Source organism: Erithacus rubecula (genome assembly GCF_903797595.1).
Source record: "Erithacus rubecula genome assembly, chromosome: 17".
NCBI lineage: Eukaryota > Metazoa > Chordata > Aves > Passeriformes > Muscicapidae > Erithacus > Erithacus rubecula.
In genome coordinates, this window is record NC_136669.1 from 14,148,550 (window position 1) to 14,172,123 (window position 23,574).

A 23,574-nucleotide genomic window follows, 5' to 3' on the forward strand; every position below is an offset into this window, starting at 1 on the left:
TGGAATCCTGCAAAGATAAATCTCAGGCAGATGAGATTGGAAGCTGAGGTTTCCCTGTCACATCCAGGGTGATGGTCCTGTGTGGGAGCTGGGAGCTGGTGTGGCCTGTCAGGCTGTGCACAGGGAAAGAGCCTAAGGAAATCTGTGTCTGAACAACATCCCTGTTGGACTGGGAGACAGGTAGCTGCTTCCCTTCTGCCTGTTGGCCTTGAGGCAAGCTGGGATAGGTCTGTCACAAGCCTGGTTTCCCTCCAGTGAGCAGGAAAGTGGTTTCTCTTCCTCTCCAAGCCCGTGGCAGGGGGTGGAAGGAGATGAGTCCTTCCAGCCCAAAAGACTCAGTGATTGTTACAGCCCTGAAGCTCCCTAGGGCCAGGCTAGAGGTGGCTGCTGGCTTCAGTTCTGCAGGTGGCAACTGCTGCCACCACCCTCTGGATACTGGGAGCATTTCTGGGAGCCTCAGGGAGAAGCTGACCCTGGGTGGAGCAAGAGGTTGAAAGTTGGCAGAGGCTCTTGATGCTGACAGATCTTCATTTGCATGGGCTGATGCAGGTCCCCCGGGGTGGGTGTGCTGCCCATGGGAGGTGGCAGCAGTGTAACCTCATGTTTCTTTCCCCAGCCTACCTGTCGGGGGGCAGCATGGCGCGGCGCCCGCGCAGCAGCCGGGCCTGGCACTTCGTGCTGAGCGGGGTGCGGCGCGGGGGCTACGACTCCGACGGGCAGGTAGGCTGCTCGGGGCTCCGGGTGGCGCAGGGGAGGGGCTTTCCTTTCCCTGATGGCAGGTCTGAACGGGCCAATAGCAGAAAGGGTTTAGGAATGGTCGGTATTGATACTAAGCTAAATGGTTTTTTAAGCACAGAATGGGTTGTCGCACATAAAGTACGTACGATATTTGGAAATATTGTTTTGGAAGTAGAGCTCCTAATCTGACTGGCTCTGCTCTCTCCTGGGCTGTGAGGGGCTTGGAGATGGTGGTGGAGATTGTGGGGTAGTGTCTTCAGACTGAAATTTCCTCACATTTCCTGTGAACCTCACTTCTGATCCGGGTTCAGGTGTTCTGGAGATGGGAACACAGCAGGGAGAGCAAGAGTAAAACAATGCAAGGAGTAACTGATTTGCCTCTGCCATCCTTCCCTATTTCTTGAGTGTGTGACTTGAGTTCTCTGTGCAGTGCTAAGGACACAAGGAGCTGCTCCAAGAGCTTCAAAGCTACACTGAAGCCAGGAGGCTCTGCCAGATCACAGTGTCCAAGCCCAGGCACTCTGCTTCCAGCAGATGAGCAGTTTTTTGTCCCTGCAGTCACAGGAATGACAGGATTTCTAGGTAGCAGTACTTGGGAAAGTTAGAAGTTAGCAGAGACAGAACTCAAGCTCTTGAGTCTGCAGCCCAAAGAAGGAGGCCTGGGCAGCATGTATGTAAGCCCAAGGAGTTTGAATTCCCTGTTTTATACAGCTGCAGGAACATGAGTTTAGAGGATTTTTGTCATTAAATACCCCTGACCATGGGGGTGAACAACAAGCAGGTACACCTAAGCAGCACATAAACCTAGAGTAACTCTGCAACCAGTGATAAGAGAATCCCTTGGGCAACACCAAACACAGGAATGAAACTGGGCTGTGGCTCTCACTGTGTCCAGTCCAGGATCACTTTGGTCTCTTGGCACTGAGGAATGGTAAATCAGGTTTCTGTGTTCATGAAAGCAAACAAAAGCTCTTTGATGCTGCCCTGGGTTCCCTGTGGGCTTGTCTGCAGCACTGGCCTGAGGAGGTGCAGCATGCTGCTCAACTGGCTCCCTTTGTTCTGCATGCTCTCCCTTCTCCTCTTCAGAGCCTCTCCAGAGCAGTGCTTGGCTCTGCTGATGGCTGGAACCTGCCTGGTGGAGGCCAAAGCTTTAGCACAGAATTTCCTTCAAAATGTGTGTGTTCCAGGCTTGGGCTGTCACCCTGCTGTGACAGCTCCATGTACCTGGCAGGCACAAAGAATGTACCTGTACCACAGAGTGCTGAGAGGTCCCTGCAGCTCAGCAGGCACTATCCATGTCCCAAAGCAGTGTAGTTCCATGGGCACAGCCTCCCTGTGTGACAGGCCAGGCCATGACATGAGCCTGCTGTCAGGAAAATTAATCCACAAACACCAGAGGTTTGTGTCCAAAAAGGAGTCAGAGGAGATATTTTTGCTTTATTTGAATAAAGGGAGAGGCCATGGGGCATTCCCCTGGGGTCTCAAATATTTGGAGGATGCAGCCTCCTTTTTATCCCAATTTCCTGGCTGCATTTCCCTCTCTCTTTCCCCATTGGCTGAGGTACTTGAGAGGCACAGACTTCCCAAACACCTGATACCTGAGATTCCCCTCTAATGTACAACCCTCCCTTTTAATTTTTATAGAATTCATAGTTTTCCCCCATTGCTTCTTTCATCCAGTTTCATTTATCAGGAAACCTACAGTTTGTTTGTAAAGGCAAAAATCTTTTTCCATTCATCAATCAGTGAATCCATCCCATTGTTTCTTTTATCTCTCAGTGCTGGTCTTATCTACCAGCAGATCCAGAGCTCGTTTGTAAAGACAAATCCATCATTCCTCTCACTGGGTGTGTCCCAGCACAGCCCTCAGGGCTCTGCAGCCCAGCAGTGAGCATTCATTCCCTGCTCTCCCCAGCAGCACAGCGACTCGGATTCGGAGCCAGAGTTTTCCTCGGTGTCTCCCTCCATCCCCAGCGCCATCCCTGTGACTGGAGAGTCCTACTGCAACTGTGAGAGCCAGAGTGAAGCTCCCTACTGCTCCAGCCTGCACGCGCTGCACCGCGTCCGCGACTGCCGCTGCGGCGAGGAGGACGAGTGTAAGGGCTCCCTGGGCTGCCAGCGTCCTGCTCCTGCCCCAACATTCCTGTGTTGACATCCTGAGGCTGTAGGAGGATTAGCAGCCCGTGCCTGCTGTCGTGTTCCCAGGCTCAGGGCTGATGCTGTTAGGGCGTCAGCTCTCACCTCTGGGACCTGCTTTCCGATCCGGCTTAGGCCCCAGTGAAACAGAGCTGCTGCTTAGGGCCCTGCTGATCCCTGCAGGGGCTGGCAGGGTACCTGGCTCAGAGCACAGGGTGGGCTTGGGCTGTGGGGGGAGCCTGTGGCATGGCAGAGCCACCCCTTGATCCCATGAGGAGTGTGGGGAGAAGGGAGGTGTCAGCCAGAATTGGGCCAGGTGAATGCTGACAGCTTTGGAGCACTGATCCTTCCCTGGTGGGACACTGCAGAGCAGTTCTCTGATGAGCACTGCTTAACATTTATCCTCTTAAAAAATAAGAAAAGTATAAACAAACCCACCAACAAGCCTTCAAAACAAACACTTACCTGTGCTTTGGCTTGGGGCTCGTTTCCTGAGGGTCTTTGCCCATCCTTGTGCCCTCTGTGCTTCCTCACCAGATTTTGACTGGGTGTGGGATGACCTGAACAAGTCCACGGCCACGCTGCTGACGTGTGACAACCGCAAGGTGAACTTCCACATGGAGTACAGCTGTGGCACGGCCGCCATCCGCGGCAACAAAGAGCTGGCGGAGGGACAGCACTTCTGGGAAATCAAAATGACCTCCCCGGTGTATGGCACTGACATGGTACGTGGGGGGCACACAGAAATGCCCAGGATTTTGGATAGGGGCTGGAAGGATGAGGTTCCACCATGGCAGGTGAGGTTTGAGGCTATCTGGAAGTGCACAAGTCCGTGGGGACCTGATGAGATGCATCCCTGGGAACTGGTGGATGAAGTGGTTTAGGCACTATCCATCATATTGGAGAAACTGTGGCAGTCTGGTGAAGTTCTCAATGACTGGAAAAGAGGAAACATAACCCCCATTTTTAGAAAGGGAATTAAAGAAGATCTGGGCTGACCAGTCTCACCTCTGGGGTGGCAGTCATGGAGCAGATCCTTTTGGAAACTGCAAAGGCACATGGAAAAAGTGGATGTGATTGATGGCATCCATTATGGCTTCACTAGGGGATTCAGTGGCTTCCTGTGATGGGGTTGCAGTGTTGGTGGAAGAGAGAAGAAGAACTGATCTCATCTGCCTGAATTTATGCAAAGCATTTGTTGCTGCCTTGCATTGCATCCGTGTCTCTAACCTGGAGAGAATGGATTTAACAGAGGGACTGCTAGGTGGATCTGGAATTGTCTGGGTGGTCACATGCAAAGAGTTGGGAGTCAACAGACCAGTAACAAGTGACATTGCTCACATGTCTGCTGGGGACATGGACAGTGGGATCAGGGTGCCCTTGGCCAGACTGGAGGTGACACCCAGCTGTGTAGGGAGGTGACGCCCAGGAGGGGAGGCATGGGGTATCCTGGATAGGTTGGAAAGGTGGAAAAAAGTTGAATAAGGCACAAGTACCAGTGCTGCACCTGGGTCAGGGCAATCCCAAGCACCAATCCAGGCTGGGCAGAGATTGGAATGAGAACAGTCCTGGAAGAAGGACATGGAGTGTTGGAGGATGAGAGCTGGACATGGCCTGGCCATGGGCACCTAGAACCCCCCCATGCCCTGGGCTGAACCCCAGGGTGGGCAGCAGGGGAGGAGAGGAATTCTGCCCCCTCAGGTGAGACCCCACCTGCAGAGCTGCCCCAGCCCTGGGACCCAGCACAAGGACATGGAGTTGCTGGAGAGAGTCCAGGGGTCCCCATGGAGATGCTCCAAGGGCTGGAGCCCCTCTGGAGCCAGGCTGGGAGAGCTGGGGGTGCTCACCTGGAGAAGACTCCAGGGACACCTCAGAGCCCCTTCCAGGGCATAAAGGGGCTCCAGGAGAGCTGGAGAGGGACTGGGGACAAGGGATGGAGGGACAGGACACAGGGAATGGCTCCCACTGCCAGAGGGCAGGGATGGATGGGATATTGAGAAGGAATTGTTCCCTGGGAGGGTGGGCAGGCCCTGGCACAGGGTGCCCAGAGCAGCTGTGGCTGCCCCTGGATCCCTGGCAGTGCCCAAGGCCAGGCTGGATGGGGCTGGGAGCAGCCTGGGGCAGTGGAAGGTGGCAGGGGGTGGAATGAGATGAGCTTTACAGTCCCTTCCAACCCATTCCATGACTCTGTGAACAGGACAGTGACCTTCTCCAGCAGTTTAGCTGAGCCTCCTCACTTAGGAAAGGAAATTGGAGCTGGGAACCTTCAGCTCCACCCTGAAACCTCTGACTTGGCTTCACCAGCCCCTCTGAGTGTTTTGAGCTGAGCCAAGAAGAGGAGGGAAGAACTGGGGGTGGAATCTTGGTTGTGTTTTGTTGTTTGAAAAGGCACTGGGCTTGTGTTCTTACTGCCTGCTTTGCCTCCCAGATGGTGGGGATTGGGACGTCGGAGGTGAACCTGGACAAGTACCGCCACACCTTCTGCAGCCTGCTGGGCAAGGACGAGGACAGCTGGGGACTCTCCTACACAGGTAACACAGACAGGGTGCCTGGGTGGGCAGCAGTGGCACAAGAGGTGCCACCAGAGCTGTGAGTCCCTTTTGAAGCACACCAGAGCAGCTGCTGGCAGCTGGCAGCCCTTGGAGCATCTCTCCTGGCCCATTTTTTGCAGAGCCCTTAGACGTGGTGTGGGTCTCTGCCAGGGCACCAGGGTACTACTGTCACAGCACCACTTTGGGGTGTCAGTGCTGCTCCCTGTGCTCTGGAGTTGTACAGCCTCAGCTTTCCCCTTTCCACCAGCCACTGTGGGATGGGAGGGCTGGGGTCGGAAATAGAGGGATGTTTTTGGTGCTGAACGAGGCTGTACCAGCAGCATGGGAGTCGGGATGAATTCCTGGAGTGCAGGTTTCCCACAGAATGCCATTTTTTGGGTGTGTTTTCAGGACTGCTGCATCACAAGGGTGACAAAACAAACTTCTCCTCGAGGTTTGGCCAAGGCTCCATTATTGGGGTGCATCTGGACACGTGGCACGGCACACTCACCTTCTTCAAGAACCGCAAGTGCATAGGTGAGAGCCAGGGGTGGGGTGGGGGGACCTCGAGTCTGGCTGCAGCAGAAAACACTGGGAAAGCAGAAGACCAAGGTGTGAAGTGAGTGGGGGAAGGTCACATCTGTTGTTTAATAGCTTGGGATTTTGGAAAGCTTTTCCCAAGAACTCTGCAGTGAATGGGTTCGGGGTAGGTAGGAGGGGGGGAGATCCCTCTGTCTGAGCTAACATGCCCTTCCTGGTGCTGTGCCCTGGCAGGGGTGGCAGCCACAAAGCTGCAGAACAAGAAGTTTTACCCCATGGTGTGCTCCACGGCAGCCAAGAGCAGCATGAAGGTGATCCGCTCGTGCGCCAGCCGCACGTCCCTGCAGTACCTGTGCTGCTTCCGCCTGCGCCAGCTCCTGCCCCACTGCGTGGACACGCTGGAGGTGCTGCCCCTGCCCCCAGGACTCAAGCAGGTGCTGCACAACAAACTGGGCTGGGTGTTGAGCATGAACTGCAGCACGTCAAAGCCCTCCTCCTCCTCGGGGAGCGACTCGGACAGCTCGTGCGGCTCGGACGCGGAGGCCTGCCAAAGGAAGAGGTGCAGGAGGACATAATGGCTCTGCATGCCACCTGGGTGGGCCTTTGTTGTGTTGGCACTCAAGCCTGAGGCACCTCTTCCTTCTGGGGACATCCATTTCTACGTGTTGGCAAAGATTTCTCCAGTGCTGTGGAAATCTTTGGCCTCGACATCCATCACAGGCATTTAGAAGAGTTGCTGGCTCCAAGAGGTGCCAGTTCTGACACAAGGAATTTGTGTTGAAATATCTGAGCTTCATCTCCTGACTTGCTATGGAAGCATCCTGTAAGATCTCTCTTCTCCCTGTTGACACAGACAACGTTTGAGGAATTTGACTTGATGACAGGAGTTGGATATGATAATCTTCATGGCACTGTTCCAACTCAGGATGTTTTGTGATGATTAAGGTGGCCTCTTGTTTGGAGTGTACTGGATTCCTGTCAGGTAGCAGACCTGACTCACTGACACAATCCCAGTGCTCTCCTCTGTGTGTGTAGGTTTGGTGTCTGCCATGAGCTCGTCCTGCTCTGGGGCACGATGGAGCAGCAGCTGCAGGGAAGGGCCCCAGAGGCACTGCTGGGAGCAGGGCAGGAGCTGAGCTCTGGGTGGTCTTCCTCCAGCTCCTGGGGACTTCTGATTGCTTTGCATGTTGGTTCCTGCTGCTTCTCCTCTGTCCAAGACTGTGCTAAACTGTAATAATAAAAGTAGAAGCTGTCTGTTGTTGTTGTTAGGGCCCTTGAAGGCAGGAGGCTGCAGGTGCTTGTGAAAAACAGGCTGGGCAGCAGCGTGGAGGGGAGGTTTTGGCTGCAGCAGTTGTGTGTCAGAGCTGGAGGAGGTGAAGGCAGCAGAGATCCTGTGCAGGGCTCTTGTGTTTCCCACTGAAGAAGTGTGGCTGGGGTGATGTTCAGTGAAGCCAGGCTGATGCCTGTAGCTGTGCACTGGAAGGGAGCTGCAGGGTTTATAGTGCCTGTCTTCTGGCAGGTCACACTGGGACAAACACCCCAAACCCCTACCCCAGAGCCTGGCAACAGAGCAGCCCTTCCAAGACCGTGGTCTTGCTGAGGGGAAATGCTGGATTAGGATCTGGACAAGTGACTCATTGTGCAGTGGCCTCATGCCACTGCCAGGGAATGGGCTTTGTGCTCCCACAGGACTGGTGCCAACCCAGGCCAGTCCCTGCAGGGCCTGTGCTCAGCCCATGGGGATTCTCCTCAGCCTCTGAGCTCTCCTCTGGTGGATAGCTGAGGAGTCAAGGCTTGAGCTGGTGCTGTCAGCCTTGCAAAGGGCATTGAAAAGTGGAACAGGGCTATGGATGGAAAATGGCTTTTAACCAGTTCTCTTTATGGGTTTCCTCCCTGTTGCAGCTGCTGCCTTTTCCTCTGCTCCCATCACAGACCCCCACAGGCTCAAGTAAAACTTCTTGCACCATGTGCACTGAGCTCATTCCCAAATCTTGAAGCAAAGATGGCTCTTGTTGCTCTGGGACCAGGCTTTGAAGGAGAACCTTACTGCAGCAGGTCAGGCTCTGTCCCTGCCTCTGGAGCAATGCTGGAAGCCAGAACAAGCTGCCTTGCTGGTTTGCTCTTCCCCAGGAGCTGACTCAAGCAGCAGCTGCAGGCAGAGGAATCCCTGGCAGGGAGGAACATGGTTTGGAGGGGCCCTCCTGGTTGCTCCAGGGCTGTGGGAGGAAGTTCAGGGGTTCTGTCTCACTGTGAAAAGCCCCAGTGAACAATCCCAAACCTCAGCAGGCACTGCGGGAGCCCTGATCCACCCTCATCCTGGCTGTGGCTATTTCTGAGTAATAATGGAGCATTTGCTTTGGGAAAAGAGAATCCCATCCTAAGCCACCATTTCCTGTGGATTTTCTGGAGCTTATTCAGTATTTTCTCATGTAGGGAGTTCAGAGAACAAACTCCCCTGCCCTGAGCTGTGTTACCCCAAGGAAGTGGTTCCTCTCCTCTCAGCTGGGTTTGACAGCTGGCAGGTGTTTTCCAAAATGACTCAAAACAAGACCCATCTGTCCCTGGAAGCCACAGCAGGATCTACAGTAAAAGATCCCACAAAGAGCCAGAGCAGGACATGGAAAGTCAGGAAAACACATGGTTTGTCCAGCACCTCACCTGCAAGGACAGAGCTACACCCAGTCCTGTTCCAACATTCCTTACCTCCCACAGGAGACAGGCAGCTTTCCAGCCAGTGGGATAGAAAGCTGGGGAAGCTAAAAGAGGAAATGAGAGCCAAGAGGCTGCAGAAAGCATCTGTAACAAGACATTTATTGATGTGCAAGTCTCTGTTCTGAAGGAGAATCAGCTGCTTCCCCTGGCCAGGCTCCCAGCTGCAGCTCAGCCACAGCCAAGCATGGGCAGATAAAAGGAGTGACCAACACCAGCCACAGTCCCTCTGTGGGGACCAGGGCAGAACCAGAACAAGGCTGGGCTTAGACATGTGGCAGGGCAAGTTGGCCCCAACACAGGGACCTTTACCACTGATGTCCCATGTCACTGGGATGCTCAGAGGGTGTCACTTGTCACCTTCTGTGCTGCATTCTCCACAGGCCTTTGAGCACAAAGAGGAGGGGACAGTTAGCACAGATGCTCTGGAAGACCCCAATCTCCCCTGCAGGACTCAATCCCATTGTTACAGTGAGGATCCATGACTGAGCCTTCATCCAGATATATCAGGCTGGGGAGATAAAGCTCAGAACAAACAAATGCCTCTCACTTGGAAACACACCATGCATACATTTAATTGTGTGCTATTTCACAGAGAGAGCTGTAAGGCCCCTTCATTAAATCCTAGAATGGTTTGGGTTGGGAAGGACCTTAAAGTTCATCTCATCCCACTGTCCCAGGCTGCTCCAAGCCCCATCCAGCCTCTCCCTGGGCACTGCCAGGGATCCAGGGGCAGCCACAGCTGCTCTGGGCACCCTGTGCCAGGGCCTGCCCACCCTCCCAGGGAACAATTCCTTTCCAATATCCCATCCATCCCTGCCCTCTGGCAGTGGGAAGAAAGACATCTTCCAAAGATGCTGTGCTGAGGCCAGAGACCAAAGCTCCAGGGGCAGGAAAAGGACAGGAGAGTATTTGACTACATGACATAGAAAAAAAAAAGTTCTGTCAGAGTTCCTCATCTAGTAGGAATTTTATATGATTAATGTTCACAAAAACACACATGTGCTGATAAAAATGTGCCTTCATCCATTGGCTGAGCTGCTGTCTGAAGGGTCAGAGCATCCCAGTGTAATCCTGCTCCTCCCATTCTCAGTGAGGAACAGCAGAAAGCTCAGGGGTGTGGGGGGAGAGAGAACTTGGTGAGCTCAAACAGCTCCCTGAAGGATCAGAGCAGAAAAGCAAGGAAGGTGTGGCATACACCATGAGGAGAGCTTGGTGTGCTGTGGAAAGCCCCCACAGCTCTGGGGGGCACATTTGCTGTCTGAGGAGCTGCAGCTGTCAGGCTGCAGCAGTGAGGGACAGAGCATGGGGACAGTGGCTGCCCCCAACAACCACTGGGCTGCCCTGGCTGGGTGGGCAGCCAAAGGTATCACCTGGGGAACACAGGTGATGTGAGCAGGTCCTGGGAAGTGAGACCACAGCAGGACAGCCTGGCAGGGCCACAGGAGGGTGAGCAGATACTGCTGGAACAAGGTTCTGGTTTATTCACACAGCCAGAGACAAGGCTTGCTTCTCTGGGGAGCTGGTGGCACTTTCAGGGCTTGTTTGCTCCATCAACACAGGGCTGTTAGTGAGGATGCCCATGACAGCCCTCTCTGCCCTTGTCCTCCAAGCTTTAACAGGTCACAGAGGCTCTGAGGGCTCACCTATAGCAGGGGAGGGGTTGCTTCTATTCTGGCTGCAGGGCTGACTCTCTTCTGTTGCTGGAATTATCACTTCTGCTCCTGCCAGAATCCTGAGTTGTCCTTCTCCTCTTGCAAGCCCTGACCCTGGAAGGGCAGGAAGGAAACTGCTGCAGCTCCAGCTGTCTCCTGCAGAAAGAGCTGGGAGCAAAAGCTGGGCACACACCTGAGGCTGGTGTGTGCCCAGACCCCAGACTTTGCAGCCCTCCCCTGGCATTGAGCTCTGGGCTTCTTCTAAAGCTTTTCTGACAAGGGCTAATATTTTTTCCCCATGGAATCTCCTTTCCTTTCCTGGACATCTCCAGTGCATGAGGGTGAAAAGATTCTCCTAAGGTCATCTTCCTCCTTCCCTAGTGCTGAGTCACCATTGCATTCACCACGAGTACAGATTTTCATCTGCAGAGACTCAAAAGGATCTTGAGACACACAAATAATCAGAGCCCTTCCACTGACAGCATCAAGGACAGGCTGGCAGCCACAGACAAACATTTCTATAACTTTCACTGGGGTTTCCCAAAGCTCTGGGCTCGGGATGTGAGGGAATGACTCACTTGTCCAGGTGTTGTGTTGTTGCCCTTGTCAGAGAGGTGCTGGCCAAATTCCTACCACACATCGAGGGACAGCACCGTGGTGTTACCCCAGGGCTGCAGCACCCAGAGGAGAAGTGACAGAGGTGAAACATGTAACACACCGACCAAAGCTCAGGGGAGCCAGGATAACCCGAGGTTCTCACCCTCCCACCCCTTTGAGCACTGGTGTCACCAAAGTCACCTGGTGAGAGCCCCAGGGCAGAGCTGGAGTCACCATTCCTGGCCAAAACAACAGTGGGGGTGGTGCTTAGCGGGCACGGTGTGCTCGGTCAGAGGTGGGACTTGAGCTTGGAGGTCTTTTCCAGCCTTGATGATTCTCTGAAAGCACACGGGTTTGACACTTCCCTGGGCGAGACGAGGCCGGGAGGAGCCGGGATGGCAGAGGAGGAGCCGGGAGGACACGGGAGGAGCCGGGATGGGAGAGGAGGAGCCGGGATATATCCCCCCAGCCAGGCTGCCCAGAGCTGTTTACTCAGCTACAGCAAAGCTGCTCATCTTTCTTAGCTCCCTGTAAGCCCTGAGTCCTAACCCCCTTCGGGGCACACTCAGGCAGGGCAGGAATTTAGTTCAAGGGATATCAAGTCAGGGTTTAGATGGTGTTTGACCTACTTTGTGGCTGCTGTAGCATTAAAAGGAGCACTGCTGGGGGCACACAGGCTCTGCAAGGCAGGGAACTGAGGGAGAACCAGCAGCCCTTTTCACAGCTGGGCAGCTGTGGTGGATTTGGAGAGGGGTGGCTGCATTCAGACCCCTCTGAACAAGGGCCCTAAGAACAAGGGGCTCCAAATAGTGCCTCAAAGTTTGCAGTCCCTCCTCCATCCCACTGCCAGGCAGGGTGAAGGTGTAAACAAGGGGATGCAACTTGCTCCAAGCCAACCACCACCTCCATGGCAAAGCATTCCTTCACAGAACTCACACCTGGGACTTTGCCATCAGCTCAACCCAAGTGACAAAAAACTTAAGGGACTGTAAGTTTTACCTGCAGTATCTCCTCAGGAGGCAAAGGAAGCTTCCTAGGAGCTGGGGTTCTGCATTGCCAGGCTCAAGGGCTGCTGCCTGCCCTGCTCTGGGCACAGGCTCATGCAGGAGCCCCACACATTCACACCCAGGGCTGCTGTCTGTAAAGAAGGCAAGGTCAGGCTTAGCCCCACATCTGCCACCTGTGATCTGACTGGGAGCTGGAGATAAAGCAGCAGCTCCCCTGTGAGTGAGAGGAGACCCCAAACCATGGTGAGACCCACTGGCTGCCTCTGCTGGCAGAACTCCACTGGCCACAGATGGGTTTTCATACAAGAAAAATTATCCTCACAGGTTCAAGTGAGAAGGAGCTGAGGAGGTGGTAAGGCAGGGGCTGTTCCTGAGAAATTATCCCTGATGCTCCAAGGGCTGGAGCTTCTCTGCTCTGGAGCCAGGCTGGAAGAGCTGGGGGTGCTCACCTGGAGAAGAGAAGGCTCCAGGGACACCTCAGAGCCCCTTCCAGGGCATAAAGGGGCTCCAGGAGAGCTGGAGAGAGACTGGGGACAAGGGATGGAGGGACAGGACACAGGGAATGGCTCCCACTGCCAGAGGGCAGGGCTGGATGGGACATTGGGAAGGAATTGTTCCCTGGGAAGGTGGGCAGGCCCTGGCACAGGGTGCCCAGAGCAGCTGTGGCTGCCCCTGGATCCCTGGCAGTGCCCAAGGCCAGGCTGGATGGGGCTGGGAGCAGCCTGGGACAGTGGAAGGTGTCCCTGCCCACGGCAGGGGGTGGAATGAGATGAGCTTTAAGGTGTCTTCCAACCCAGACCATCCTGGGATTCTATGAAATACTTCATAGAGAGCAGGACAGACCAAGCTACTGCAGCTGCATCTGTGGAGGAGTTTTGGGTGTGATCCCACCATCAGCACATAGGAGACTCCTCTGCTGTGCACCTACAAGGACAGGAAGGAGCCAAGACTGGGAGCAGCACACAAGTGACACTCAGGGCACAGGACAAGAGCTCCAGGCTGAGAACATCCCTCAGGGCACTGAGCAGCAGCCAGTGTCCTGCTGCCCTCCTGGCTCACCTGCAAAGCATCAGCACCCACCTCCTCACTGGCACTGCCTCTTCCAGACTGTCCTTCTCTAGTCTTGGATGGGACTGGATGGACTGGGAATTTCTCAGGGAAGAAGCACAGGCTGCCCAGACAGTTATAAATAAAATACTGTAGCACTGCACAGAAGTGAGAACTAACACAAACCTCTGCTTCAAAGTGCAAGTGTTTCCCTGGGCTGTGTATCCTGAGTGTTTCTTTCAAGGAAACCTTTTATGGACTTCATGAGAATGGAAAAGCCAAATGCAAGGCAAGGCAAGTCTGGTCTGAGCCATTCCCTCTGAGGAAGCAGCACCTGTCCTAGGGTTAAAGGTGTATCCCTGGAGACCTTCTGCTGTACTCACACAGCTACTCCCAGTTTCCAGACCACCCCCCTCTGTATCAGAGCTTTGTTCCAGGGTGGAGCAATGGCAATTTGGAATGGATCCTCTTGTCTGTTCCACGTTTCCTTGGAATGTGACCCTGCTGTGGAGCACTTTGTGTAGCTCTGGCTCTGACATCTGCATCCCCTGCATCCAGCAAGAGATGCTTAAGGAAATCTGGCTCTACCAACCCCTCTTTACCCTAAAAGGTGAAATATTTCCAGCAGGATCAGTGGCCCAGTATGAAAGTAGACAGGTTTGCACCTGTGCAGAGGCAGCAACGCTCCAGGCTGTGCCAATGCTACACTGGTGAAAGACCATGACTGAACTGAAAGATGAAAATCCTCCCCAAACAAGCAAAAAGGTGCAAGAAGAGCCTGAGAAGGAAGGCAGTGCCAACTGCAGAAGTTGCTAAGTGTAATGAAAGGAGACAAAAAAGCCTTTGTCTGCACTGCACAGTGTTGGATGGCCACGTTATCTGCACCTACATGCTCTGGAGTCTTACATAACCACAGGATCTGCAATGTTCTATCCAGCAAGAACAAAAATAGAGCTCTGCCTCTGCCTGAAACTCCTGCAGTGGGGGCGAGCACGGGAACAGCCCCCAGCCTCCCCTGCCTCACTGGGATCCTTCCACACTGAACCTTCCCACTGAAATGAGAAGATATTTGGTGCCAGAAGGTACCTGGCCTTTCAGGCTCCCAGTGAGAGGTTCAAAAAGTGATCACTGGGCTTTCTAAACAAGGCAGCAAATTTGTTCAGCCCCTTCCAGATGTGCAGCTGCTGCCTGTGGCACCATTCTGTGCACACATCTGGGCTGGAATGCTGAGCACTCAAATGAAAGTTCTGTAGGAAGGATTTATAGTCTCATTCTTGCTTACTGGAGCTTTCTGTGCTCACCCTAGATACACACCTGCCTAAAACTGTGCCTAAAAGACACTGGCTCAGGAATAATCTGCTTGGGAATCAGGCCCAGCTCCATTTCCCAAGGTACCTGGTCACCATTAATCTGGGGCTCCTAAGGCTTTTTCTCCACAGCACATTCCCCATGTTGCCAGAGCAGATGAGAAGGACTCACCAAGTGTAGTGTTTGAAATATTTCTCCTCCAAGTTCTGCTGCAGGGAACTGTCTTGAGGCTCAAAACAACATTTACAGTCCAAGGAAATGAAAACCTTTACCCAAGTGCCTGCACTGGGATCTTTGAGGAGACCTGTGGAGAATGACAGAACAACCTTGGCTTGAGAAAATGAGGTGTTCCATCAGCATTCATAAACAACAAAAATAAAATGAGTGTGAAATGAAAGATTCTGCCTGGGTAGGTCTGTCTGCCTGCAGCACACACAGGTGCTGGCTGGGCTGGGGACTGAGCTGGTGATTTCATCACTGACACCTCTGCAGGCATCTTGAAAAGTGTCCTAGAATACATCTTATTAAATTGACAGAAATTTTGAGCTAGCCCTCTGTGAAGGAAGACTGAGATCAGCCATCAGTTAGGAAGCTGAGTTTCACCACCTGCCACACTCCCTTCAGCCCCACTCCCACTGCTGCACTCCAGGCTGGACACTCACAGATGTCACCGGCAGCACGTGGAGAATGTGCTCTTAATTAGCGGCTCAATGAAGAGCTAATGAGAGCTGACACCTCTATCAGGCACCTTCCTCAGAGCGCTCTGCAGCCTTTCCAAACCGTGTGAGGGCTGTTTCCTTTCACGGACGGGATTAGTTTGAGATGTTCACAAACTACCCCGGCTGTGCCTAAGAACGCAAGGGGAGGGCTGACAACGCGCTGCTCGTGCACTTTAACATTCCAACAGTGTTTTAGGGGAGTCTCCTGTCCCAGTCTGAGGTTTCTCCTTAGACCCGAGATCACCCCAGAGGGACATGCAGTGGTTTAAACCCTGGTTTTTCCCGAAGCAGCTGAAGAGAGATTGCTGGAGAGGGCTTTCAGAAGCTGCAAGGATTGTTTATTGTTTCTTATCTCAGGAACTTTTTGCTTGGCCAGCAGCAGTCTGCCCAGCCTGGCATCCAGGGTGGAATCTGCCTGGTGAGGGCAGGGCTTATTTTATATAGTCTGAACTACATGCTACATGTTTACAACAATTTCCCAATACAATACAATCTTGTTAAATGGTCCAGCCCTGACCCCATCCAATCTAAAAGTGCCAGCGTGTCACCCAACATGGATGACTGGGAGAAGAAGAAGGAAAAGGTGTCCACCCCCCAAATTCTCCATCTTGGCCATGTGTCCCTTATCATAAACATTCCCAAAAGTCTATTTATCTACGTTCTAACAATCTAATTTATACTTTACTAATTTTGGTGGCTTGTTTCCATTCCCTCTGTGTTGGTAATTTCCCCCAGGGGTTGGAATTTAGTGCCTGAGACAGCAGGGTCTCACTCAGGGGTCTCTGAGACCCTGGCCAGGGGGTTTTGAGCCCCTGGGCTCGCACAGGGGCTGCCGAGGGCTGCGAGCTCCTCGGCGCTGCCTGCGCTCCCTCTGCCGGCACCGCAGCTGGGGAACAGCGGGGAAAACTCCGGCACACCACCCCACACCGGGCAGCGTTTATCCTGCTGAGCTCTAATACATGATGGAATTTGTGTTGGTTAGTAAATTAATGTAGAATAAATAATGTTTGTATGAATAAAATAATAAAAACTTGGAAACCAAAAAAAGAAAACCGCGGTCGAAGGGACACAGATTGCTTCATGGCAACATTGTGACCGCCAGCAAAAGCTGGAGAGCTCGGATTAACAAGTAAATAGATGTAGCCCCAACGGAGATGGGCTTGGATGGGCTCGGGAACTGTCCAGGGAACACCCGACAATTAATTAATGATTAAGATAACCAGTATCGGGAAAGATACATCCCAATTCCAGCTTCTCCTAAACCAAAACCTGCTCTCATCAGAATAAGGTTTTGTCCAGCCCAATGCAGAGAAAGAAAACGACATGAATATGGGGAACAACGAAAGGAGACAAAGGCCTCTGCTCCAGGCTAGGAAGAACTCTATAAAAACTGGGCTGACTGCGGCGGTTTGTGAACACTGGGGGATCCGGAGCGGGAGAATTCGGATCAGAGCGTGTTCACCCGGCACCGAGCCCGCGCTCGGCGCTGGCCTTTGCATTGTGGCTGCTGTGGGCCGTATCCCAGTCGCCAAATACATTATCGCTTATTTTGATTATATTTAATTCGGCCGAATCTCTTTATTACGTATAACAGAGGCTTTTCCACGGGGAGAATAATTACCAGCACAGCATGGCTGTGCTGGAACAAACGGGATTAACTTTCCTCAGGCTCTGCACCTCCAGGGTACAACCACTAATTATTTATTGGCACAAACGTGGGAATAATTTACTTAAAACTATGGATAAAGCAGCTGTTGGGAGATGTATCCCTGCTCATCCCAACTGAGAGGAATGTTACATTTGTCTTTACAAACAAACTGTAGATCTGTTGGTAGGTAAAGTTAGCACCTATAGATAAAAGAAACAATGGGAGGGATTACACTGATTGATGAATGGAAAAAGAGATTTGCCTTTACAAACAAACTGTAGGTTTGCTGGTAAATAAAATTGGGTAACAGAAGATGAAAGAAGCAACGGGGAGGGGGAAAACTGAATTCTACAAGAATTAAAAATTAAAAGGGAGGGTTATACATTAGAGGGGAATGTCAGGTGTCAGGCGTTCCGGGAAGTCTGTGCCTCTCGAGTACCTCAGCCAATGGGGAAAGAGAGAGGGAAAAGCGGCCGGGAAAATAGGATAAAAAGGGAGGCTGCGTCCTCCAAAAATTTGAGAGATCCCAGGGGAATGCCCCATGGCCTCTCCCTTTATTCGAATAAAGCAAAAAGGACTCCTCTGTCTCCTTTTTGGACATAAACCTCTGGTGTTTGTGGGTTAATTTCCCTTACAACTTGGGGGCTCGTGTCCGGGATATTTCCACCGTCCGGGGCGGCAGGCAGCGGTGGAGCTGAAGGCGCGCCTCACCCAGTTTCGGTGATCAGCTCCCCCGGGTGCCGGCTGGCACCGGGCGATCGATTGGGTTCCCGAGACTGTCCAGGAGACAGACGAGTGGCGGACCAGGGGGGTCCGTGAAGAGTCCGCAGGGAAGGACCACTGAAAATCTCACCGGTGAGTAAAGTGGGATCCTCGGGGAAGCAAACCTGGGAGGGCGCCCATGGAGGGCAGCACAGGTGAAACGGGGAACCCATGGAAGGTAGCACAGGTACACCTGGGAGGGCGCCCATGGAGGGCAGCACAGGTGAAACGGGGAACCCATGGAGGGTTGGAAGGGTGAAGCCAGGAAAAATATTGTTATTTTGTGTGGCCAGAGTATAAGTTGTCAAAGGGGCTTATAAGGCCATGTTATATAGATGCCCTGGGGGGGCAATACGGGAAATCGAGAAGGGATCTCGATAGTCCATGCCCTGAGGGGCAAAAAGGGGAGTTGAGAGAGGGTCTCGACAGCGGCGGATGGATGGAGAGTGTTTGTGTGTTGGAAGAGAATTGAGGAGGAGTGTGTGATAGGTATGGGTGTGGCAATGAGCGGCAGGTCCGAGCACGGAGCTGTGGGACCAGGAACACGGGCTGGGGGCTGTGGGGCAGCCGGGGCTCAGCGCGGGGCTGTGCCTGACCCCGCCAGCCCCGGGCAGGGCCAGCAGTGTCCACTGGCCCCCATGGGGCTGCGGGATGCCCCGGCCCCGTGAGTTTGGGGTGCCCAGCCGCCTGCGATGCTGCGGGCCGTGCTCGCTGGGAGCATCGGTGGGGGAGGAGCTGTGTTTGCACTGTGACAGGACGCAAACTGACTCTGGTATACCGTGTGTGATAAAGAAAGGGAGAACGAGAATAAAGGAATATATGGGAAATGCAGATTGTACGTGAAGAGATTAGGATTCTGTTTTAAGGATTTTGTGAGTTTTGCTGGAAAATACAAGTAATACAGGGAAAGGCATGGGAATTTGCTAAATGTGTGGGAGGGGTTTAAAAAGCATGAGTTTCTGATTGCTCCTCATTGTGACTGTAACTTACTGGGAAGAGATTTGATGACTAGAATGGGAAAGTAAATTAGTTTTGTGAAAAGTAACAAGAGTAATAAATAAATAAATAAATAATAAGAAGTAACACAGAGTCTGTGTTACTGTCTGTAATATCTTTATGTTAAATGTCTGGTAAGATTTATGCTGAAATGCAGCTGCAGAGATATACAAAGTTTGTTTAGGCAAGCTGTGCAGAAAATATTAAGAGTTTACTCCACCCTCAGGAGTTAAGCTGTTGCAATATGTAGATGATTTGCTGTTATCGGGGGAGCAGAAAGAGGTGGTTGAGGAGAGAGTCAGATATTTGGGACACCTTCTGACTGAGGGGTTGCAGTGTGTTGGTCCAGAAGGAGTGCAGGGGATTTTTGCCCCAGACTGACAAGGGGTTGTGGAAATTTTTGGAGTTAGTGGGGGACTGCGGAGCTTGGATCAAGGATTTTTCTGTTGTGGTTAGACCTTTGCGTAACTTTTTAACCCAGAGCGGTCCTGGTGTTGTGATGTGGACACCAGAAGTGGAGCAGTGCTTTGGAAAATTGAGGGATGGATTAGTTGGTGCTCTGGTCTTGGCTCTTCTGGACGCAGAAAAGGAATTTCAACTACATGTGGGTGTTGAGCTGGGTCATGCTAAAGGAATTTTCGTGTAAGAGAATGAGGAACACAGAAGCCTGTCGCCTGTTTTTCTGAGTTGTTAACCCAGTGGCCAGAGGCTGGCTCCATTGTCTGCAGAAACTGTGACCACAGCTCTGATAGGGGCTGACAAGGGGAGGGTATGTGATTGTAAAAAGTTTAGCATCAAATTAAAGCTTTGTTAACTGAGAGAGCCTCTATGTGGATGACGAGTGCTCGATTATTACAATATGAATCTTGTTTAATGGAACAGGAGGATTTAGAATTTAAAAATGGGGAAAATTTTAATCCAGCCTCCTGTTTGAATGGCCCCGAAGAAAGGGGGAGACAGGAGGAAAGCCATGATTGTATCCAGGTTATAGATCTCCAGACTAGAGCTAGGGAAGATTTGAGAGATAATCCCTGGCCTGAGGGAGAGAATGTGTTCCTCGATGGGTCGTCAAGAGTAATAAACGGGAAGCGTTTTACAGGATACTCTATCGTGAATGGCAAACAATTAAAGGAAGAGGGGAGGTTACTGCCCACCTGGTCAGCCCAGACAGCTGAGCTGTATGTGCTTATCAGAGCCTGTGAGTTATATTGGGATAAGACAGTGAACGTTTTTACCGATTCTATATATGCTTATGGGGTGATACATGCATTTGGGAAACTGTGGGAAGAACGAGGTTTATTAAATTCTAGGGGAGAGACTTTGGCCCATGAAAACTTGGGTCTCTCGCCTATTGGAGGTGGTGAGTTTGCCAAAAAGGGTGGCAGTGGTCCACATTGGGGGGCATCAGGCAGGGTGCTCGGGGGGGGGGCAATGGGAGGCCGATTGGCTGGTGGGGAGGCTCAGAGAGCTGCGTTGTTGCCAGAGGTCTCTGGGATCCTCCCCTTGCGCCCGGTGGCTGCACCGCTGCCAGAGAGGCTGTCTTTCCCACCAGAGGAACTCGAGATAATTAGGGGGAGTGGGGCAGAAAAAAAAGAAAACGATTGGTTTACAAGGGATGGGAGGCAGTGGATTCCAAAAGCTCTGGTCTTACAGTTGTTAAAACAACTTCATGAAAGGAGTCATTGGGGCTCTCGAGGGCTGGCAGAAGCCTTCCTAAAAATGTATGCTGCTGTGGGTCTTTTTAGCTTGGCAAAACGAGCTATTGAGGGTTGTTTGACTTGTGCTAAAACCAATAATAAGGTTACAAAGAAACTTGCCAGGGGAGGGAGGCCTTGGGCTGTACGTCCCTTCCAGAGATGTCAGGTGGATTTTACTGAAATGCCCCGAGTGGCAAGGTTTAAATATCTTCTGGTAATAGTATGTCAATTAATAGGCTGGCCAGAAGCATTCCCTACTGTTTCAGCAACTACAGGATCAGTTGTTAAAGTATTTCTGGAACAAATAATTCCAAAATATGGAATTGTGGAAGCAATAGACTCAGATAGGGAACTCATTTTTACAGGAAAAATTCTTCAAAGAGTTATGGCTGCTTTAGGAATACAATGGAACCTGCACACCCCCTGGCACCCCCAAAGTTCGGGTCGGGTTGAAAGAATGAATGGAGAAATAAAGAAACGCCTTCTGAAGCTGGTAATAGAAACCAAGATGCCGTGGGTACTGCTCCTGCCCCTGGCTTTGGCAAGAATAAGGGCCAGACCCAGGGAAGATATTCAATTAAGTTAATGTTTGGAATTCTTTATCCTTGCAACTCTCAGCCTAGTGGGGGGATAGAGATAAGTGATGTGTATTTGAAGCATTATGTGTCTCGGGTACTGTCTCTTGTGAAATCTCTTCGACAGGAGGCTCAGCTGGCACAGACTCTGCCATTGGACTTTGCTGTTCACAACATCCAGCCAGGAGATTGGGTCCTAGTTAAGGAGTATAAAGAAGCACCGCTGGTGGTGAAGTGGCGTGGACCTTTCCAGGTGTTGCTGACCACAGAAACAGCCGTCAAGACAGCTGAACACGGGTGGACCCATCACACTCGGGTCAAGGTCTCTAAGGCCCCAGAGATTTGGACATCTCAGCTGGAGGAGAAGGATGGGAAGCCGCGACTGACACTCCGCAGGGATGGACTGGAGCAGTAGCAAGTGTGTTGACATCGAGGGAAGCCTCGTGTGCCTACCCACGGACTGCCTGCTGAAATAAGTTTGTGTGAGCATCCCACCTCTCAGATCTCCAGTCACTGGGGGGCCAGCCCTTTGCTGTCACTGTTTTCCTTTATATTAAGCTGTTTCTGTGCCTTCACTCACCACAGGTGCAGAAGACAACGTGAAAGTAAAAATTAGGTTAGGGAATTACATAACCCAGTTAGAATGTTTCTCTTAGTGATCTTACCTTTATACTGTCAGTTAGGATGGGGCCAGGAATCAGAAAATAAGTTTTTAACCTTAGGAGAAGAAGTAGCAAAAACCTTTAACCTTAGCAATTGCTGGGTCTGTGGGGGGCCAGGAGGATCTGAAAACTGGCCATGGGTGGCCAACCTAAATGGTGGGTTAGCACCCTGAGTGAAGTCCATAATGGAACAGGATTCTGGGATGAAGAAGGAAGTCCATGGCGGCTTCATTCTTCTGAAAGAGGCACTTATTGTCTAAATAGAACAGGAAGCATATACGTGGGGAAAAGTGTTTGTAACTGGACTTTATCTTTGGATTTAGATTGTTGGACCCCAAATGCCTTCCTTATGAGTGTTCCAGATATCAGGGCAGATGGAATCAAACTCATGTTAAGCTCTCAAATGGTAGTTGGGTAAAGTGTTCCTACCATACTTACCAGAAAGATTTGGAAGGCTGTAAAGCAGTGGAGAGGGATAAGTTTTTTGACTCCTTATTTTTAAGCTGCCCCTGAGATAATTCCACAAGTAGGACACATGTTGTTCGTGACTATCAGTGGAAGTGGCAACACCGGAATGGAACTCGAACTCTTTTTAGCAGGTTCTGGTCCCAATCTAATAAAACAGATCTGGGATGTAACTGCAGCTGGAAACCTCATGTGGGAGCATGGAAGTGCAAATACTGTGATTCTTATGGTGGGGCAACTATTCTTGGGGGACCACTAGGCCCAGGAAGCAAGCTATATTTTGACCCCCCAGTAGATCATGAAAATTGGGAAGGTCCCTTTGCCAACGGGATGTGGGCTTTAAAGGGGCATTACTGGATTTGTGGCCAATATGCCTATCGCAGGTTACCCCCAAACTGGTCAGGAATATGTTATGTGGGATATATCAGACCTCTGTTCTTTCTGCTACCACAAGTTCAGGGAAACCAGTTAGGAATCAAGGTATATGATGATCTAATCAGGGAAAAGCGGTCAATTGATGTATCCTTGGCTGGGGGGAGCAGCCAAAAGTGGGGTAATGATGAGTGGCCACCTGAACGAATCATACAACACTATGGCCCAGCCACTTGGAATCCTAGTGAATTAATATCAGGTGCCAGAGAACCCATTTATAATTCAAATCGGATAATTAGGTTACAAGCTGTCTTTGAAATAGTAAGTAACCAGACAGCTACAGCTCTTGACCTTCTTGCTGACCAATCTACTCAGATGAGAAATGCAATCTTTCAACACCGGATGGTATTAGACTACTTATTAGCAAAAGAAGGGGGCGTGTGTGGCAAATTAAATGACTCAAACTGCTGTTTGCAAATAAATGACAATAGAAAAGTGGTGAAACAAATAGCAAAAGGAATAAGAAAGTTAGCTCATGTACCTGTCCAAACATGGAAAGGATGGGAATGGGACATGTTTTCATGGCTACCTGGTGGACTGTGGGTTAAACAACTGCTTTTTTTTCTTCTTATGTGCTGTAGCAACTCTACTCTTTTACCATGCATGATCCCTTGCTTAATACAACTTATTCAACATGTGATCAAGGGGATGCAAGTTATAGCCATGCCTACTGACCCAGAGCTGGCTACAAAAGGACAGAAATTGATGTCATTGCAAATAATTGCAAAACCAAAAAGGACACAAGAACAAGAAATTAAGACAATGATAGCTAAAGTTTGTAAAGACAATTACTAAAAATAAAAGAGGAGGGATTGAGAGGAATGTTACATTTGTCTTTACAAACAAACTGTAGATCTGTTGGTAGGTAAAGTTAGCACCTATAGATAAAAGAAACAATGGGAGGGATTACACTGATTGATGAATGGAAAAAGAGATTTGCCTTTACAAACAAACTGTAGGTTTGCTGGTAAATAAAATTGGGTAACAGAAGATGAAAGAAGCAACGGGGAGGGGGAAAACTGAATTCTACAAGAATTAAAAATTAAAAGGGAGGGTTATACATTAGAGGGGAATGTCAGGTGTCAGGCGTTCCGGGAAGTCTGTGCCTCTCGAGTACCTCAGCCAATGGGGAAAGAGAGAGGGAAAAGCGGCCGGGAAAATAGGATAAAAAGGGAGGCTGCGTCCTCCAAAAATTTGAGAGATCCCAGGGGAATGCCCCATGGCCTCTCCCTTTATTCGAATAAAGCAAAAAGGACTCCTCTGTCTCCTTTTTGGACATAAACCTCTGGTGTTTGTGGGTTAATTTCCCTTACACAACCAAGACCTGAACAGAGGAGAGGGAGCAGAACA

The 23,574-nt window shown here is 51.3% G+C and overlaps 1 protein-coding gene across 7 annotated transcripts in view; it reads left to right on the top strand.

Annotated features, from left to right (window-relative positions):
• SPSB3 (splA/ryanodine receptor domain and SOCS box containing 3) overlaps nucleotides 1–7,199 on the top strand; it is a 52,013-nt gene extending 44,814 nt beyond the window's left edge. For 3 of the 7 annotated variants that reach the window (XM_079321120.1, XM_079321122.1, XM_079321123.1), the window contains exons 2-7: nucleotides 617–720; nucleotides 2,654–2,834; nucleotides 3,412–3,599; nucleotides 5,303–5,405; nucleotides 5,817–5,942; nucleotides 6,180–6,761. In XM_079321120.1, the coding sequence (XP_079177246.1) occupies nucleotides 617–720; nucleotides 2,654–2,834; nucleotides 3,412–3,599; nucleotides 5,303–5,405; nucleotides 5,817–5,942; nucleotides 6,180–6,520 (1,043 nt within the window). In that variant the 3' untranslated portion in view covers nucleotides 6,521–6,761. Of the gene's footprint in view, nucleotides 1–613; nucleotides 721–2,653; nucleotides 2,835–3,411; nucleotides 3,600–5,302; nucleotides 5,406–5,816; nucleotides 5,943–6,179 lie in introns of all 7 variants that reach the window. The other 4 variants (XM_079321121.1, XM_079321119.1, XM_079321124.1 and 1 more) reach the window with 3 other exon arrangements.
• Nucleotides 7,200–23,574: the final 16,375 nt, after the last annotated feature.